This window comes from Podarcis bocagei (genome assembly GCF_964188305.1).
Source record: "Podarcis bocagei genome assembly, chromosome: 3".
In the NCBI taxonomy this organism is placed as follows: domain Eukaryota; kingdom Metazoa; phylum Chordata; class Lepidosauria; order Squamata; family Lacertidae; genus Podarcis; species Podarcis bocagei.
This window is the reverse complement of record NC_138127.1, coordinates 28,386,863-28,406,506: the sequence shown is the minus strand read 5'-3', so window position 1 is coordinate 28,406,506 and position 19,644 is coordinate 28,386,863. Positions and strand designations below refer to the sequence as shown.

The window sequence follows — 19,644 nt, the reverse complement described above, 5'->3', positions numbered from 1 at the left end:
GTGAAGCCATTGGACAGGAGTTTTTTCTCCACACCCCACTAGCTGGAGCACAGTCAAGAAGAGTATTATAAATGCGAATTTCTTCCTTTCGGGGATTTTTTCTTGTTCTTTCATTCATTCATCTTTTCCCACAATCTACTTCAGTGTTTCAGAGATAGCTGAACGAAACGCCCTTTCTTCTGGACCAGATGTTATTTTGGCTGATGTTATAATTAAGTACCATCAGCCATTTATAATTTCCGCAAACTAAGCTCCTTTCCCCGCTGCCCGGCTCCTTTCCTGCTACTCCCCATATTAAGAGGACCGCTTCCATTCCTTCACCCCGTTTCATTCGCATTCCTGAGGTACAGGGTTCTCTGCGGGGATTTAAATTCCACCCGGAAGTCATGTCCTTAGCGCCAAGAACGACGGGAAACGTAGTCCCCCGCTTCCCTCCTGCACCCTTGAATCAAACGCCGGGAGGTGACCCTGAGAAAACCACAACTCCCCTGAATCTTTGCGGCGGGCGCCACCCCCGTGCCGCGCAGGCGCGTCGGCGAGGGATGGTTTTTTGAATCAGCGGCGTTGTTATTGACGCCATATTGCTGTGTGGAAGAGTCACAGAGGCGCACGGCAGCTCCCGCCGCGGCTATCTCTCGTCATCGGCGGCCTCAGGCCGGGTAGCCTCCCGTCGTGCCGCTCCCACCGGCCTAGACACCCTCCCGGATTCGGCCCGGGGAGGATTTTCCGCGGGCGGAGCCAACGAGTCCAGCCAAGCCGGGCCGAGAGCTCCGGGCCGCTCCCTGGAGACGCAGGCGGAGCCGGCGGCCGGCAGGCAGCAGGAAAGTCCAGGAGGCGCGTAGCAGTGGCGACCCCGAGCCTGACGCGGCGAGGCAGCGCCTGAAGCGCCTCCTCCGCCCCCCCTTCTCCTCCGTTCCCTCCTTCCCCCCCGGTCTCGTCAGCTCCTTCCGGCCCCGCTCGCGCTCTCTCTCGGTGGCGAAGGCCCAGCCGGCTCCGCTCCCTCAGCCTCTTCGTCGTAGTCTTCCTCCACCTCCGCCATGGCTTGCGGCGCCACCCTAAAAAGGACTCTGGATTTCGACCCGCTCCTGAGCCCGGCCTCGCCGAAGCGGCGGCGCTGCGCCCCTTTGTCCGCTTCGGCGGCCGCCGCCTCCTCTTCCTCCGCGGCCTCCTTCGCCTCGTCCCCGCAGAAATACCTGCGCATGGAGCCTTCGCCCTTCGGGGAAGTGTCCACTCGCCTCACCACAGGTAAGCGGGGCCCCGAGGGGCGCCTAGGGCGGGGCACGGCGGGGGGGGGGAGAGAGAGACTCTAGGATAAGGGGCGAAGGCCGCCTCCGCCGCCTCCCCCCTTTCTTGGCTTGCTTTTCATGAGTTCGCTTGGCTTCTCCCTGTCGCCCCGCTTTCTCTTCCCAGCCACCTCCCTTCTCTACCCCCCCCCATTTTCCTCCCCCCACCTCTTTTGGCTTCGCTTTCGCCGCGGAGTCGGCACAATGGAAATGGCCGCTCTCGCCGCGGTGGGGGCGGGGAAGTGGCAGCGATACGGGAGAGGCCGCAGAAAGGGGGTTGATAATGGGGCTGAGCCGGTGTAATGGGCGAAGAGGGGCGGGGAGACTCAGCCCCGCCGGGCTGCGTCTGGGAAAGGGGAATTTCTCTATTCAGCACCGCACCTTCCCCCCCCCACCCCCCTTGGGGGAGAGAGGGCTGCTTGGCTCCTTGGCGTTTGACGGGGGTAATTGTATGTGTGCGGAGAGAAAGAGGAACCGAGAAATTATATCGCGAGGGAGGCGGGATCTTGGCCGGGAGAAATGTGTCTCTGTCTCTTTCTCCGTCTCTTTGCCCTTCTTTCTCTCCTCCCCGGTGCAGGCGATCGATTTGTTGCAGCCATTAAACTCTTGGGCGTATGTTGCCTGAGCCGAGGCGGCCGTGCCTCCGCCTTCCCGTCCAAACACCGGGGGAGGGCAGGGAGAGGGACGGAGCGGGGGCTGTCATCAATCATCCCAAGGTGGACTGCTTGGGCGACGGCAGGGGCCGGTTCCACGATAAGAATTGCATTTCTCTCCCCCACCCCACCCCCTTCCAGTATTGAGCCGGGTATTGTTCACGTCTCCGCGGGGGCTCAAATCAATAAAGGCGTTCTTGTAAGAAGAAGCTGTAATAAGGCCGTGGCTGTTGAGCATCTCTTAGTAAGGATGAGAATGCATTTCAGTGTCACTTCGCCAGAAATGTTAAAGTGATAACCTGTCTCTTCTTCCTCCTGCACCCCAAGACCTAATAAATAAATTGCAGGATCAGGTTTCATTGAATTACACCTCTGAAGGTATTTACATGGTTGGCCCAGAGTGGATTCCACTAACTGGATCTATTCGGAATCTTATTCCATATATAGAGTTCACCCTCCCCAATCATTTTGTCGTCTTCACCCCCTCCTCCAGTTCTCAAGTAATTAATGAATGTAGGGACTATTATCTTCAGTTTATTTTGCATATATGGATGTGGCATTTGAGTCTGAAGATTATCTGAGATAGCAGGCATAGTAATTTGCTGGTTTTTATTAAGCTTTCATTTCCCAAGAGCTTGTGTTTTCATATAGTAAGAAGTGGATCTGTGTAAGCCACATTAATTACAGAATGTTTGCTGTCACATGGAAATATGAATATTTAAATTAGCCCTTAAATCTTGCATCTTGGTATGTCTACAATAACTTGCTTCAAATTATGTTGGTCTTCCCATTGTATAGATAATCTCACTTGTGAGAGCTGATATGCTGAAATGTCTGGGACCATAGCTATCTCCTGTTAAACCCTGGTGGACTACATTTGATTTGAATAGGGTTAACAAAGTGTGGTAGTTAAATTAACACCTTTCTCATTAGTAAATTATGTTAGTGGAGCATGTATTCAGGATTGCAGTTTAGTTTGAATCATAAAGTAGCTAAACATTGCTAAATGTGTAAGCAGGAACCAAGGCTGTGTTAGTTAAATGCTACATTTATGATTGGTGACTTCGCTGGAAGTAGAAGTATCCATGCAATGAATATTTAATGTAAATGTGGGTTTAAAATTGATTTAGTGATGTGAACAGCTGGGCATGTCAAGGAGCTGCAGTTTGAAGGCATTAGTGGTTAGGAGCACATATCCTCTTGAAAATTTCAGTGCCGCTGAAAAACCCAGAAAAAAGTATAAAACTAGGTATTTAAACACTTAGATGAGATCTGTCTCAAAATTATTTGGAGATTTGTCATTCAGAGGTATTTAGCTTTAAGTAAATCTTCACAATGTGGGGCTTCTGTGTAAATTCTTACGACTTTGTTCAAATTGTCCAATAATAACTTGGGGGTGAAATAACCTAGATTTGTAATGTCTTACTCCACAAGAAATACAATGATGTGTGAAATTTATTTATTGTATGTTTCCGGTCTTAGAAACAGGCATGTGCTTAATCTAACTAGTCTGTAAATTACAGCATGACAATAAGGGCCTCAGATATGTGCCTGTTTTTCCATGCAAGAGGATGAATTAAATTGTCTATTGATGAGTTACAGTAATTTAGCAAACCTTAGGTTATACTAATTTAGCAAAAGATATAAAAGATCAGGTAGCACAACAAATATTCCTATATGTGCAGTTCAAGAACATTGAACTGTTAAGCCAGTTAAGTAGACTTTCTTACATAGGTGTGATGTAAGGATTGGTTGCAATGCTGTCATAATAGGATGTGGGTTTGGTTGCTTTTAATAAGCATTGATAAGGGTACTAAATACCTTTACATTCAGGAGACACCCTGAATGACTTTTGTGTTCTGCAATGTTAGTTGTTGCTTGTTCCGTTAAGGGCAACAAAGTTTCATGGAATAGAGCTATTTTATACAAAACCCAGTACCACTTGTGTGTTGCCATCAGTAGTGGCAGTACTCAGTGATGTGGGTTTTATTGGTAATTTTTTTGTTGCCCTAATTGATTGAAAGCTGACTTTGTGTGTTTATTTGACTTAAGCTTTTAAAAATATTATTTTAGATCATTTCTACCCTGCCTTTGGGCTCCCAAGGAGGCATCTAGATCAGAAACATGACAACAAAAATACAGTATTTTAATTAAATAAGTTCAAACTACAGCATGAAAGGGCATCTAACAACTAGGGCAGTCTAAATACATCACTCAACAGGAAGGCTTGTTAGAACAGATTGAAATAATTACTGCTCTCCTAAAACTCAAACATCAACCTCTTTTAGAGGGGATTTCCATTATCTGAGTGCTTGCCACCAAGAAGGCTCGCACACTTGTCCCCAGCAAGTGCACTCCCAGAGTTAGTGGAACATAGTGCAGGTAGATTTATAAGACAAAATATAGAAGTAGAGATGGGGTGGCAGAAAGATAATGAAGTGCTAACTCCGTATCACTAGCAGTGGCCTCCATGGTTGGCTTTTCCCATGGGTCAGTGGCCCTTAATAAGAAAAGGGTTTTCCACCCCTGGCTTACTTGGAAATTATTTTTACTTCAATTCTGGCATGATAGCTGAATGACATATAATTCCTTTGCATTATTTATATTTTAATAAATGAAATGAAAGCATTGTAAAGTATTAAGTTTCAGCATGCATGAAGAATTATGCACATAAAATATTTTGTCTATGAATAGTCACATGAAAAAGTTAATTACAACTTAGATTTTAGATTTAAACTAGTATATCCATTCTAGTTGGCAGATTTGAATTTGTATTCTATTCTTTAGTTATGTTACTAACTTAATTCTATGAATGCATTCTTAAAGTGGAGTTTTTTCCATTGAAAAATGTAACAATAGGTTTTTCATGTATAAAAATGTTATGACCCCACACCACCAACTGCATTGGACTGGGGTCGAGTTGCTGCATTAGCCCAGCAAGAGAAGTTTGGTCCTTACATCAGTTCTGTCATCTTCTGCTCATTTCTCAGAGTTGCTGTGTCAGCATATTAGCTCATGCATCAGGCTGTAGACTGAGTAATCTAATTGGCTATAGGAATTGGTTTGTTAAAAGCAGTTCAATGTACAGCATTTCAGGTCTCAATTTCCCCCTGAATTTAGGAGATTGGATCTTGAGAAGAACAGTGGACTGGTGCAGTGGGGTGTTCTGTCTCTCCCCCCCCTCTCCCCATTCTTACCCCTTGCACACACCCAACCAAGCTGTTCCTTAGAATGGCTTGGAATGGGGCATATAGGCTTGTAACAGGATGAGGAAACAGAAGAATTACTGGGGTACATTGCACAAGCAGAAATACCTTTCTGTTCACACAAGGCATGTTTGGATCTATGCCAATGTAAACATTGATTTGGGCCAATCATGCTTAATTAAGGAAGAAAATCTAGCTTTGGAGTTGGTGGGTGTGTCACTAAAAAAACTGAGCCACCAGCTGTTTTGAATAGGTAAACAAGTGCTTTATTGGTAGGAGAGGAGAAGGGAAACATTCAGAGTAAATATTGTATCAAATAGTTTTAAACATTGTTTGGACAGCTGCTGTGTTGCTGAATTCATGCTGAATTGGCCTTTTCTCTATGATTTTTCTACTTGTACATGTCTGAAAGAAATTGCATATCTTAAAACCTGTATGACAAAGATGTAATTTTGGTGTGCAGTGTATTTATTTGGAGCAATCATGGTGGGAAAAGTACTTTTTATCTTGGGGAGCTATAGAGCTTTTCCCATCTGGGAATTTCTAGCTAAGTTTTGGTTAAATGATCTGTTTGTATATCTAGGTTTAATGCCAATGCAGACACCTGTAGCATTCCTGTTCACAGACTTTAATATAAAATCCAAATAACTAAAAAAGTATAAGATCACTTGCCATAGTAGCATCTTGATACTAAACTTCTGTTTGGGTTTTATCAGTAGGGATTAATGTTAAGGAATCACATGCCTGCTCCTTCAATCTTCTACATTTGAGTGGGAAACCTGTGGCCCTCCAACTGTTCCATCGTCCCCAGCCAGGATAGCCAGTGGTTGGTGTGATGGGATTTGTAGCTCAGCAACATTTGGAGGGTCATAGATTCCTCAGCTCTATATAGACACTTACCTGGGACTTGCCACACTTTGACTGAAGTCTGGTAAGTCTTGTCTGTCGAGATGTCCTAAGATTGCATCTCCATAGAAAAAAATGTCAATCAGTCATGCAGTCTAAAGAAGTTACAGCCCAGACACAAATTTGTCACCTTAGTGAAAACTAAGTGAATAGATGCTTAAAACAATTCTATTGCAATTTCTTTTTTATAGTTGGGTCATCTGGTATGTAGTTTCTGACTTTGAACAGTGCTAATACTCCTCCTCTTAAGATGGTTCACATGTAAGTGCAGGGGTCAGCAAACTGTCCCTCAGACCTTGTGGGGGGCCGGACTGTATTTTTTTTTGGGGGGGGGGGAATGAACGAATTCCTATGCCCCACAAATAACCCAGAGATGCATCTTAAATAAAAGCACACATTTTACTTATGTAAAAACACGCTGATTCCTGGACTGTCCATGGGCTGGATTTAAAGGCGATTGGGCTGGATCTGGCTCCCGGGCCTTAGTTTGCCTACCCATGTGTAAGTGCCTATCCCTCACTTGATGACCTTGCATGACAGAGCCATCCTAGACTAAGTAACACACTTGCCCAGTCATTTTGAAAACATACTTCCTTAATGCTTATACATTCAGATGCTATTCACGAAGCCTTTGGGGCATTTATCCGATAAGTTGCTAACCATAATATTTTTTATTTGAGCAAATTAAAATAAGACTTCATATGATATGATCCATGCTTATCCTGCTGTGTCCTTTTTGAACTGTCCTACATTTCAAACCACAAATACGAAGATGGCAGAGCTGGTACAGTTGATGTGCTGGTATAATGTTATTCCTAAGTTACAGGAAGAGGTAAAACTATGGAGAACTTGAGAAGCATGTGGATATATCAGTGGCAGCTTTCAGCCTTAACATTCCAAACATTTTAAATATCATCTTTTATATCTCAGTGTACTAGCAAACCACAAGAACTATTTTAGTACTTTTTTGTCTCTTCTGTTTTTCCTCTTTCTCTGCTTAAAAGAAGAAAAAGTATCACTAACCCAAAAAGGAATTTTTTTTGGTTTATGTTGCTAGTGTGACCAACTTGAGTTTGAGTCCACCAGTTAAAGATCAGTATTATGTAATAGGTTTTGCTACCATGTATCCAGTCTGTATTCCGTGGAATGCCCTTAGTGTAATAGAAGTAACAATTATTGTTGCATCATCTTCTATTGTTTAACAGAGGTTATTGAGCCAGAGTGGAAATATGAATATAATCCACATTATTCTTTTGGGAGATTAGGGGTGGAATCCAATGTGTGAGTGGACTTCCACTTGCACAATTGGGCTTTAGCTTCATCTGCTGCCCCCTGCACTCCCCCAACCCCCCTGAGCAGATTTTGAGGGCATGCGGAGAACTGCAGGGGGAGGAAAGGAAAGTGAAGTCTTGTTGCGCAAACAGAAGTCCATTTGGCTTGCACATGGACAGTTTTGGATTAAACTTTAGGATTTACTGCTTTTAGCAGAATCTTTGGTTGGGGATTTCCCAGTTCTGCTTGTTTTGGGGGGTTGGGGTGGATTTTTTACTTCCTCCTCACCCTCTGGACTATTCTGTTCATATTACTGTATAATGGACAATAGACTTCTGTCTGTTTTTATTGGATCAACACAATTTGAAGTGGCAAGACATTTAAGAACTTAAAGGAAGATGGAAAACTGTAATTTGCAATATTTCTTTCAACATAAAGTTGGTCACCTGAACCTTAATCCAACAAGGGCTGATCTGGATGCTCTGGATTGCTCCATTGAATGTGTGTGTGTGGAGACTCCTCCCTACACCCAGGACTCTCATCAGTACATAGTTTTCATTCCAGCACAGGTCTGTGAATGCACTGTCTACCCTGCTCCATTTGTGGATAATTTCTTTTTTCTTTGGGGCTCAGATCAGTGGCAGGTGGAGCCTCTGGATTATGGCTGTTGATATGAATACTTTTTTTGTTTTCTTGGCAGTACCTTGTTTAAAGTGACTAGCTTTTGAACTCCAGGTTTGTCAAACCCAGGAGTGGTGGTAAATCTAAACTCAAAGACAATCATAATGGTTGTTCTCAGCATTTGAATGTAAATACTGTACGTTATAATTCCTTGACACTCAAATCCAATCTAAGATTTTTGGCAGTCCTGATTATTTGTCTTAGATTTATTTGTGGCTAGTTTGTGGTTGGTGAAGACAAAGCTTGACCACAAGCCATGGTTCAGACAACATTGTCAGGCAAACCTTGGTGTAGCTCAGCATGGTGGCAAAAAATAATAACAGAAAAACAAAGTGTTTGCAAGTTGGTGGGAGCCTGCAGGTTCCCACTAAGCTATAGTTTGGGGTAGTAGATGTGAACTAGACTCTGAGCTTCATGGCTAGGTGAGGGGTTACAAGACCTGGTCTCCTAGGTCTTACTCCCAACATTCTTATCTACTACACTACCTTGGCTGACAGTGACAATATCTTGGGTATTTTGGGCCTTGTGTCAGGAATGCTACCATGACATTGAAACTATGCTTACAGTATGACAAGAAAGTAAGTATGGAAATAGCTAACAATTTTAAAATTAGATTTAAATATTATTTAAACAACATTAGCTTAAATACAACATTGAAAGTGAATATGCTTCTTTAGTGATGATAGTTTCCTATATGAGAAGCATACTCCAAAGAAAGAAATAATGTACTATTGGTTGTTGAAAAGGACTAGACTACTGGGACCAGCCTCCTTTGGTTTCTCCCTCCAAGGCATGATTCAGGGATGCTTGTTAACTGTTCTTTAGATTACACCTTTTATATCCTGTCTCCTGGGGTAAAATCCTAAAAAACTCAACAACTTCAATCCTAAAAAAAAAAGGTCTGGTCGGCCCTCACGCATGCTCACTTCGTCAAATCTGGCCTGCTTTGGGGGGGAAATGGGCACCCCTGGATTGGACTAATGCAGCCTCTTGATATTTTCTGTGTAGTGTCCCAAAAAGTGAAAATAGACAGTTTTAAGTTTCACTTCTTCTACATACAGGTATTAGCTGACATTTTTCAAAAGCAATATATGGATTTATTTATATTTTTAATGGGAACAAATACTGAATGCAAAAGGGGGGATAGTTTTCACAGTGTGAGATTAGGCATGGATTCAATCTATTGAAGGTTTAGAAGGAGTTAGGGATTCAGATGCTAAATGTAAAAAAAAGGACGTTTCTTAATGCGAACAAAACAAGCATTCCATTATTTTATTTTAATTTTTGTCTAACTAGTAGATGCTTGATAGCTTGAACTTCTCAAATCCCGCTCTTATCAGGGTTTGCCTAACCCATGTTTCTCCAGATGTTGTTGGTTACAACTCCCATTTCTAACCACTGCCACGCTGGTGGGTTTGGGAGTCCCAGCCTGTGGTGGGCCACAGGTTAGCAACTCTTGCTGTAGACTGGAATGATTATTCCAATGAATTGTTGAATATTACTTTATTTGATATAAGTTGCTTATTTTAAAGTTATGTTTTATTATCACATTTTTGTATTGGATTAGATTGTTATAAGGTGTACATACTTTGTTTCTTCAGCTTGTAAACAGCCGTGGGTATAGTAAAATAAAAAGGCGGTATACAAATTAGGAGAAATGGATCTGTATTGTACTGTATATCTTAAACTGGTTTGAATCCTGTGCAACTTCACTTATTAGCTGAGGTGTTGAAGATACTGTGCTGTCCTTTCCAAGAGAACAGATTTTGCTACTCTTTCATTGTTGCCTTAGCAAAGTGCCAGGTTTCATCTTACATGGGACTTTATAGCAGATCAGGAAGTTACTGTTACTCTATGATTTTTAGAGTGAAAGTTTTTTCAAAAAAAGAAAAGAGATACAGTAATCATTTTTAAAAGTACCATAATGAGACAACCATCTGGGAATGTTTCCAAGGTTGGACATGAGCAAACGCGCCTAAGTAATGGAAGTGACTCTGTAGATTTACAGTGGTACCTCGAGTTAAGTACTTAATTCGTTCCGGAGGTCCGTTCTTAACCTGAAACTGTTCTTAACCTGAAGCACCACTTTAGCTATAATGGGGTCTCCTGCTGCTGCCACGCCGCCGGAGCACAATTTCTGTTCTCATCCTGAAGCAAAGTTCTTAACCCGAGTTATTATTTCTGGGTTAGCGGAGTCTGTAACCTGAAGCGTATGTAACCTGAGGTACCACTGTACTCAGTTGGTATTTGCAAGCTGGCTAGATGAGGCAAAAGAGGCTATATTAACTGCCTTAAAGGAAATGGTAGTAGTATACCCCATGGTCTGGCATGCAGAGAATCTGGTCAATCTAGATTGGCTTTTGATGGCAAGGAGATTATTCTACAGTCTAGTAGGATGAATTCTGGCAGATGTGGGGGAGGGGGTGAAATTAAAGGTGGCATGTGCATCTTGGTGTTCTGAGTTTACATGTGGAAGTCTTCCCTGCAAGCTGAAATTGGAGGGGTGGGGAGAGAGAATCTGCACTCAGATTACTCCTCCCCTGTCAGCAGTGTTGGGGATGCATTTCTGTAGAAGTGCTTGCATGAGACTTAAGAAAGATGCTTCCTGGCAAACATCTGCTTCTTCTGTGGATACCCCTCCGCATGGGATAGAGGGGAAGAGAGGAGAAAGACACAATCAGTCTCACTACATTTGCCCCACAAAGCAAGTGCTGTAGATAGGGCTGATTGCTTTCCCCTTTTGTTTCTTTCTGGTGAAGTGCAGATCTGTAAGGGAGAGCATGCATTTTTGTCCACCAGGCAGCAGTCTAGAGAATATTATCATAAGATCGAGAGAAGCCATAATGGAAGGGGATGGTGCACATTTAAGCCAGTAGTGCATTCAATGTACAGCAGTATTTCAGAAATGAATTATACAGTGATGTACGTTTTTAATGGTAATACTTAGTTAAGTTTAATGAGATAATGTGATGCATAATTATTCAGATCTACTTTGGAAAAGCAGCACAGATTATTTTGCATATGTGGCCCAGACACAGAGTCAGTATGCAGGAAATAAGGAGGTACTGACAACATGTTCATGGAACTTGTCCTTGATTGTCTAGTGCCTTTAAAGCCGGACTAAATCAGGGAGGTGGAATGAATGTAGCTGCCACCAAATCTATGTCATGGAACGATGGTTCGCAATTTAACGCTTGTGACCTGTCATTTTTCTCACTATTCTTTTAGGACAAAGTGGAAGTCATAGTAGGCTGGTAGTGGATCCACATTGGGTGGAGTGGAGTGCAACTACTGAGGGAGCTTTGATTCAGTGTTCCCCTCTGCTAACAAAAGGGGTGTGGAGGCAAGTTTTGCTGATTCCCTCCCTTGCATTCCACCTTGCTCCAATCTCCAATCATTTCCCTTTCTGTTAACAGAGACCTTTGCTAGAAGTAACCATTTAGGCCCCCTACCTGTTGCTGCTTAGGAATTTGTGTGGGAAAGAACATTGCTGGGGTTTATAATACAAAATGTTATCTTTTGTGGTGCATAATTTAGCTTCATAAAAAGTGTAATTCATTGAAAATTACTTAAATGCTCTTAATGTTTTGACAAAACTGCATAGCCACACTTCTAAGATGCATACTATAGTAAATCAGCACTTATATAGTCAATGTAACATGTTTGGGTTTTGAAATCTTTGCTAGACTAAGAAGCAGAAACATAATGAATATGTTTTCCTTTTTCTAGAGCAAATTCTGTACAATATAAAACAGGAGTACAAACGCATGCAGAAGAGGAGACACCTAGAAAACTTTCAGCAAACAGATCCCTGTTGTTCTACTGATGCACAGTCACAAGCATTTCTCCTTACTGGACCAGCTTTGCCAGGTAATTTTTTTAAAGTAAACTTGCATAACATTTGATAATTTGGATCCTAGGTAAGTTATGCGTGTCACTATGAAAAAACTCTGTGGAAGGAAGAGTTTTATTTGAAGAGGAGATATACTCTGTTAGTATGAACAGTGGTAACAAATAAGAGTATATTCATAAGAAACTTTTATCTGCTCTCTTCCAGATAATCATTGAGATAATATACTTTTAAATGGGCTGTTGCCCACCCTTTTTGAAAAGGGTGCCAAAAGTTGAGTATAAAATAAGAAGGACATACTATATACCAGGGACGGGAATCTCTTTCAGCTTGAGAGGAGATTTTAACAAAACAGGCCAACATATATGCCGGCAAGCCAGCAGAGATTCCTCTGCCAGACTTTTAAGAGTAACTAGCAAATGGGACATCAAGCCATATTTTATATGTTTGCAGACAAATTACCTTGTGGATACTCTGAGATGTTGCCAATACATATTGTTGTAAATAATTGACAGGCACTTAGACTGTTGTCTTCAAAAGCCACCATACAGAGAAAGTTACACACTTAAATCTATGGAAACATAAAGCAGTTGACTTCGCTTTGGATTGTGACAGAGGCTGCACTCACTGGTCAAAAATCTGATCCTCAAAACACCTACAAGTATATACAGTGCATTCATCAGTAATTAGGAGGATCTCTAAAATATACCTTAATTACCTATGAAAATACTTTTTCATAGGTACTTCATCTGCAGCATCATCGCCACTGAAAAAAGAACAGCCCCTCTTTACTCTCAGACAAGTTGGAATGATATGTGAACGCTTGCTCAAAGAACGTGAAGAGAAAATCCGTGAAGAGTATGAAGAAATTTTGACCACAAAACTTGCAGGTATGACAAAAATAAACAGTGCATGAAACTTGCAGTAATTATACATTAGTCAGCAGTGAGCTGTTACAAATAAATCTCTGTCTCCTGAGTAATAATTGCAGCCGAGTTCTTGTGAGTTGGCTCTATCTGGAGGAGGTAGGGCTGATCCTGTTCCTTTTAATTTCCTGCAAGATATTTCTACTGTAGCATGGGAAGGGATCCTCCACATGTTGCTGGACAACAGCTCTTATCTGTGGCTATTGACCATGCTGGCCAGGACTGGTGGGAGTTTGTGTCCAGCATCTGGAGGACCACAGGTTGCCCACCCCTGCTGTAGGATGGCAGTCACAAAATGATTACTAACCAAGTTGTATTCCTGCACCATGATGCTGAGCAGGAAAAGTAGCTTGGCTTGGCTGAGCCACTTGAGTTCTCACATGTTGCCCTAAAAACAGTCCCAACATAAATGCTCATCACAATTTGCTCTGAGCTTTAGTTTAGGTTAACTGCCTGTGTAGAAAGCTGACTTTTGGATCTGATGATCCTTTGCCTGCTTTTAAATGACAATACTTAGACCTGATAATATGTCACTTTACTGGCAGATGATATCAGTGCATGAGTGTGCTGGATGCCGCCTGTTTAGTCCACAATATCTGTGCCCACATGTAACGATGAAAGGGTTAAAGGGAGGATGTGAGGCCTTCTCTGACTTCCTTTTATTACATCTAGACAGAGTGCTATAAGGGATAACAAGTCAGCAGGTGCTTAGGCACAATGCAAAGAGCGCCAACTGACACAAAAGAGTGTAGTGTGCTTAATGTGAAGTGTTTCCTTTGTCCTGTACTGGCTGTGTTCTGTAGAGTCTGTTCAAGTGATTGTTACATTTGATTATTCACTTGGAATATTCCTTGCTTATAGAACAGTATGACGCATTTGTGAAGTTCACGCATGACCAGATCATGCGACGATATGGAGAACAGCCTGCAAGTTGTAAGTATTTTGAGCTATCGCCCATGTTGTCACAGAGAGACCAACGCCCCATCCCTGAGCATATTGGGAGTGGGGAGCCACAGAAATTGCCTCCACTTCTTAGGTTGGGGGTAGGGGAATCCTGTGAGCAGAACTCTGCTCAGTGGAATCTATGATCCACACGTTGGCTTTCTCTATGCTGAGGCAAGTTGCAGTTTAGTGCTAGAGTTTGATAGTAGAATTTTGTGTGCTGTTCTCCCTGATGCAATTCTTTTCTTTCTCTTTTCAGATGTTTCATGAATCATGTTTTCTGCATATGTGGGCAGCCCTGAAACCCTGTTCTATTGTTGCAAGCTGTCCTTTAAAGACTTGCAACAATGCCATATTCCCCCTTCCCCCCTCTGTATACACTGGTTATTTCAAGCTTTTGTCAGTGGCAACCACTCTTATGCAGCAACTGGTTTTGGAGTGCTCCCTGATGTCAGTACCACCTGGATGTGGACCTTTGCTACCTGTTAATACCAGTGGTCTCATTTGCTGTATCATTACAATTTGGCTTATGTTAATAAGTTTGAAAAGTAAAAGGATTAAAGCTGGTGTACTAGAACTCTGCCCTTCACTGGTTGTGTAAATAAAAGTGTAGAATGACACTTCTGACTGAAGTTAGTGTGGTTTTCATAACTGTGCACTGCAAAGCTATATTCACAGTTAAATTAGAATGTAATTCCTGGACAAATTTAAAGCAAATAGCCCACAGTACTGCCTGTGAAATAGTGAAGGAGGGCATTTCTGTATTCCATGACTTTTTGGGGGGTTAAGAATGGGTTTATATAATTTCTCATTTTTGTAGGTTTTATTTATTCTATCAGTCTTTAACAAATGTTTATTGCTGCAATTTTTCAGTGTATCATTGTTTTACTGCCCTTGTAGTACTGGAATTTAGTTGAAAGAATAAACATTTACTTCTAACCTGTGTGTTTGAATATATAGGTGGCATTTTGTCACCATTTGGATAAAATAAGTGAAACTTTGAGCAGCTGTTAGCTGGTAGATCAGGAAGAAAAAGGTGACCAAACCAGAGGTTAAGAAAGCTTCCTTTTTATAGTCAGTTGACCTGCTGCTGACTGAGGCAGACTTTCAGAAACTGTTAGCTTTGGGGATGACTCGCTTGAACCTCAGAAATCTGAGATGAGCCAAAGTTCCTTTCCATAAGGATTTTAGAAGAACCTGCCTTCATCTTTTGGAAGGTTTCCCTGTCTGAAAAACTCACAAGTACGTAGAAAGCACTGCCAAGAGGAACATACCCCACCTTTAGAAGGTCTGCTATTCCTGTTTGTATCAATGGACCCTGACCATTAGGTCCAGTCGTGACCGACTTTGGGGTTGCGGCACTCATCTCGCTTTATTGGTCGAGGGAGCCGGCGTACAGCTTCCGGGTCATGTGGCCAGCATGAGTATGCCGCTTCTGGCGAACCAGAGCAGCGCACAGAAACGCCGTTTACCTTCCCGCTGGAGCGGTACCTATTTATCTACTTGCACTTCAATGTGCTTTTGAACTGCTAGGTTGGCAGGAGCAGGGACCGAGCAACAGGAGCTCACCCTGTCACGGATTTGAACCGCCGACCTTCTGATCGGCAAGTCCTAGGCTCTGTGGTTTAACCCACAGCACCACCCGCATCCCTTAGTTTGTATCAATACTTTAAAAAGCATATTCATAGCCACTGTGGGGGATTGGTCAGCTCTGAACTAATATTTCAAGACAAATTGGTGTGATTTGAAGGTTTTTCATATTTTTGAGTCAAACTGCCATTAATACAGTGTTTCAGTGCGATCAGGAACTCTCAAGATTCCATATGGCTCTGTAGAGTCAGAAGGGGTGATCATACTTGCAAAAGGTGTGCAGTTCTGGCATAAAATAAAAGTTAGACCATACTTTAAAGGTGTGCTGCACAAAACTACTGCATGCATCTGCCTACAGTTTACAAAGCTTAATTCGCTATGTGAAAACATCTGGTGCACACTCCTAATAGCTACCACACGTAAATAGCTTCTTAACTTTTATGTATGGTCCAAGTCTTTGTATAAACTACTTTTTCTTGGAAGTAATCATTGCTTTTGCTACCACAGCTGCCGAGAATTAGCCTTTTCAAGCTGGGGGGGGGCAGTGAATGTTGATTCTTAAACTTCTGGATTAAAATCTCAGATTTTAACTTGAAAGACATGACTGCTCATTTGGCTTTCATTTCAATCTCTTTTTCTAGTATTGTTGATGCTGCTGAAATTGTTCAAAGCAATTTTACATTCTGGGAGCCTCTTATATTGCATTTGGATGGCCACACTGCAACATTCTGAGCCTGAATTTTGCTAGTGTTCTTTCCTCCCGTTGTAATTTCAGCCAGGCGTCTGCTACAAGAGGGTTAGAGTTTTGAAATTCCCCACTCATGTTTGCTCCATAAGAACCTAAATTTAAATTTGAGGTTTGATTGCATTTTTTCCTCACTTTAAGGTTGTTGTTTTTTAAAGGAAATTGCAACTGTTTGAGTGCCATGCCAAGGGAAATGGAAAGATTAAAGAGAACTGTTCGAACACCAGCTAAAACAATGATGAACACTGTTATCCAAAGTGTCATACTGACTATTCAGTATGTCAGAGATTAAACAAGCATAAAGTCTTCAATATCTTCCTGGTCTCTTAGAAACAATGCATTAGACACAGCTTTGGTACCGAGCAGGCCAGTATTGATCAGTCTTCCTTTGATGATGAGCTTGCTTCAGACTTATAAGCAACCATTTTTTCACTTTCTTAGAAAATAAATATACTGCAAATACTGAAAATAAGGTAGCTTCTACAATTTTTTCTAAATAAAATTACTTAAGTACAGTGGTGCTGATCACCATTCTCTAAATAGCTTTGTTAACTCACCACATTAGAGTATAGCCTCCCAAAGTAGCAAAGAAACATCAGCAGGGAGTCTCACATCCCACCTCAACAATCATGTCTAGTCTGCACTGTACAGTCATACTAATGTGCTCAGCTCAGAACAATATTAATATTTTCTTCAGCATTTCTGTAGATAGGACAGAGATCAGTGACGATAAGTTCGGTTTTATTTTACATGCATTGCAGAAAAGGCACAAAAATGTCAAAATGCTCAAACACAAACATCAACTGGATTCTCTAAAATGGATGGATTTAGCTTGTTCTTTAATGCAAAGAAACAAAATCCATGAAGCTACTTGTTCTTGTTAATGTTACAGTGGCAAAATAGCACTTCTCATTATGAAAGTGTTACCACAGTTGTTCACAGTGTACAGAGCATTTCCTTCTCTCACTAGAAAGTATACTAGCAGCTGCCCCATGTCAGTCTCGCCACATGATCAGTTTTCTGCTTGGAAGGCTTTATGAATCCCAAGAGTTCCAGTTCTGAGACTGCTCTAATGAAACGAGCACTTGGGAGTGGCAGTCAAGGAAAAATACATTTCACTCTACCAAAGGGATATTCACAGATGGGCTAAACATACAGAACGATATATTTTTTGCTAATAGGATAAGTATTCTGCATAGTTCACTGAAGCACTGCTTTCACATGCTTACAAATCACTCATATACACATACATTTGGGGCAACTGCAAGTCTTTCAGCTGTGTGTACACTCTTCATCTAACACATGATATGGCTCATATAATAACATGGAACAAATTTAGTCTAGTTGAGACATCTGCCTCAAAGATCAGGGTGAATAATGTATTCTCTACCCAAGGTATGGCTTCTTTTTCTAAAGACTAGGATATGCTGATGTTCTTCCAAAGACTTGTTATAAATTAACTTGTCACCTAAACACATCTAAGGTCTGTCCTAAACTACACAGCTCTGTCATAAGTGTTTTACAGCACAACCCTCTGCATGCAGAAATAAATCTCTTGTTCCACGAGGGCTTATCTCAACATATGCATAGAACCACAGCTTTTCACTGCAATCTTATACATATCATCTCAGAAGTTTCATGAGTCTTGTTCCCAGATTAGTCAGTACAGGACCAACTCCAGACTCACTAAAATTTGATGGAGCTTAAACATACTGGGTGGTATTCAATTATGTTTTACTCAGTGTAGACCCACTGAAATTAATGAACAATTACTAAGGTTAATTTAGTTCAATGGGTCTACTCTGAGTGAAACTTAGTTGCATACCACCCACTGTTACTTGTTATGTAAAATAATTGCATCCTTTATTCTCTGGAAATAACATCAACAGCCTTTACAAGGCAGGCATGTTGATAGACAATGTTTTATAGAACAACAGTGTCTGGGCACAGCACACACAACTTACACAGGGAGATTATCAGTCTAAATTGGATAAGTTCATTTTTCCTTTCTAATATCAGCCCTGTTTTAACATGGATTGAAAAACACTCCAAAATGTTCTGCTAGACCCTTTTAGATTTGTTCAGGTTATTTGTAAGAAGATAATATTTTGGTTTGCTAGCTGGTGCTAAATCAGAAGAGAATCAGAAAAGGATACTGGATAGCATCATCTATCTGGTCCTTGACACTGGAATTTGGATTTTCTGCAGCAACTACAACTGTAGCAAAAGCCTAGGAGGAAACACCGTATTGATTTATACCATTTTTTGTAAATGTAATAAATGTCCCAAATTAATATATACGCTGAAAGAGTTTGATATCGACATGCTAACAAAGCACAGAGGAGAAATAAGATCCTTGTAAACTGAGGGTTTAATCCAATGATAGCTTTGCATTAGCAGAGAGCACTTCCACTTACAGACAACAAATTTTCACCAAAAAACAGCTCCTGAAGACTTTGGGGGCCTCCTAAACAGTTTTGAATACAGCATGGAGAGTTGAAGTACTTCAGATCAGCACAAATGGCTTTTTGGTGGGGGGCAGGGGTGGTCTCAACCAGTGGCCAACAAGTTTCTGTTCAGCTTGTTAGTAAAGACCATTTGTAGTGTTGCCAATGACCTCTCCTAGAATGCTGGAATTTTGCAGAAGGTACATGTGACACCTTGTTACTGCCACCTCCACATCAGTTTAATTTTGGTTTCATATCCTGTTTTGGAGAGATCACTTAAACCACACAGGAGGTAGCAGCAACAAGACCCAACAAAAGCCTGATTAGCAGAATACACTTCCTTTTTCCGCAGTCTCGGAGGATGACATGAGATGCAATTTTGCTTCCATGATTTGGGCTTTTGAAGAAAGGGGCAGCCACACCTAACTACTGTTTCTTGCAAAAAAAAAAAAAAAAACCCCAAAGATGACAAACAAGAAAGAAGTGAGTTCCCCTTCTTTCTCTCCCATCTTGGGCTTTTGCAGCGAGGCATGACTTACTTTCTGAAATAAATCCAATAAGTGGGAACAAAATCAGGACTGCTTTTGTCCACAGTGAAGGGGGAAGGAAGGAAAGGAGGCTTCTATCCTGAAAGCTGGACTTTGCATAACATGCAATTCATGCCTCACTAGTTGGGGGTTGAAGAATCAGTAGTGAGGAATGAGAGGTGCTTCCTTCAAATGTTGCTTGCATGACAGAAGCTGCTTCTTTCCATTCTCAGTGGAAGAAAAACAGCTTGGCTTTTACAATGCACCACCAGCACCCTGCTGCCATTTACTGAAAAACCGCAAGCCAGGGAATGGGATTACTTCTTTCCATTATGGGGAAGAAAAGGGGTGCTATTTCTCTCCCTGTTGGTTTGTGTAGAAAGCCATGGGAAGAAGGTGTAGGTGCTTTTTGTGACAGCCCAGCTTGCAGAAGAGAGCACACCTTTCACACTTAGAGAATAGGAGAGAAAAGGAGAGAAACTAATAAAAGCAAGGCTTGATGGGAACACTAGGATGCTTGTTCCTTGGGGGCCCTTGGCATTACCAAAGATGCAAGTGGTACTACTGTATTTAACTCTGGTCCTAGTACAAGCTGGGAAGGCTATGTGGACTGATT

At 41.9% G+C, this 19,644-nt stretch overlaps 2 protein-coding genes and 1 long non-coding RNA gene across 8 annotated transcripts in view; 1 reads left to right on the top strand and 2 right to left on the bottom strand.

Annotated features, from left to right (window-relative positions):
* Window positions 1-542: 542 nt before the first annotated feature.
* AKIRIN2 (akirin 2) lies at window positions 543-14,658 on the top strand. Its single transcript, XM_081187517.1, has 5 exons — window positions 543-1,245; window positions 11,731-11,871; window positions 12,592-12,741; window positions 13,639-13,710; window positions 13,979-14,658. Exons 1-5 carry the CDS (start codon window positions 1,038-1,040, stop codon window positions 13,987-13,989), a joined length of 582 nt encoding a protein of 193 aa, XP_081043643.1. The 5' UTR covers window positions 543-1,037; the 3' UTR covers window positions 13,990-14,658.
* On the bottom strand, window positions 1,739-11,782 carry LOC308583518. The gene is made up of 3 exons (XR_014006271.1): window positions 11,661-11,782; window positions 6,043-11,625; window positions 1,739-5,547 (listed from the first exon to the last, which is right to left on the bottom strand). It is a non-coding gene; the product is annotated as an uncharacterized lncRNA (long non-coding RNA).
* A 2,120-nt stretch (window positions 14,659-16,778) lies between the features above and the next one.
* The window catches only part of ORC3 (origin recognition complex subunit 3), a 37,061-nt gene continuing 34,195 nt past the window's right edge, over window positions 16,779-19,644 (bottom strand). For all 6 annotated transcript variants that reach the window (XM_081187495.1, XM_081187496.1, XM_081187498.1 and 3 more), the window contains 2 exons: window positions 18,211-18,284; window positions 16,779-17,138 (listed from right to left, as the gene is read on the bottom strand). In XM_081187495.1, coding sequence (XP_081043621.1) covers window positions 17,033-17,138; window positions 18,211-18,284 — 180 coding nt within the window. In that variant the 3' untranslated portion in view covers window positions 16,779-17,032. The remainder of the gene's footprint in view (window positions 17,139-18,210; window positions 18,285-19,644) is intronic.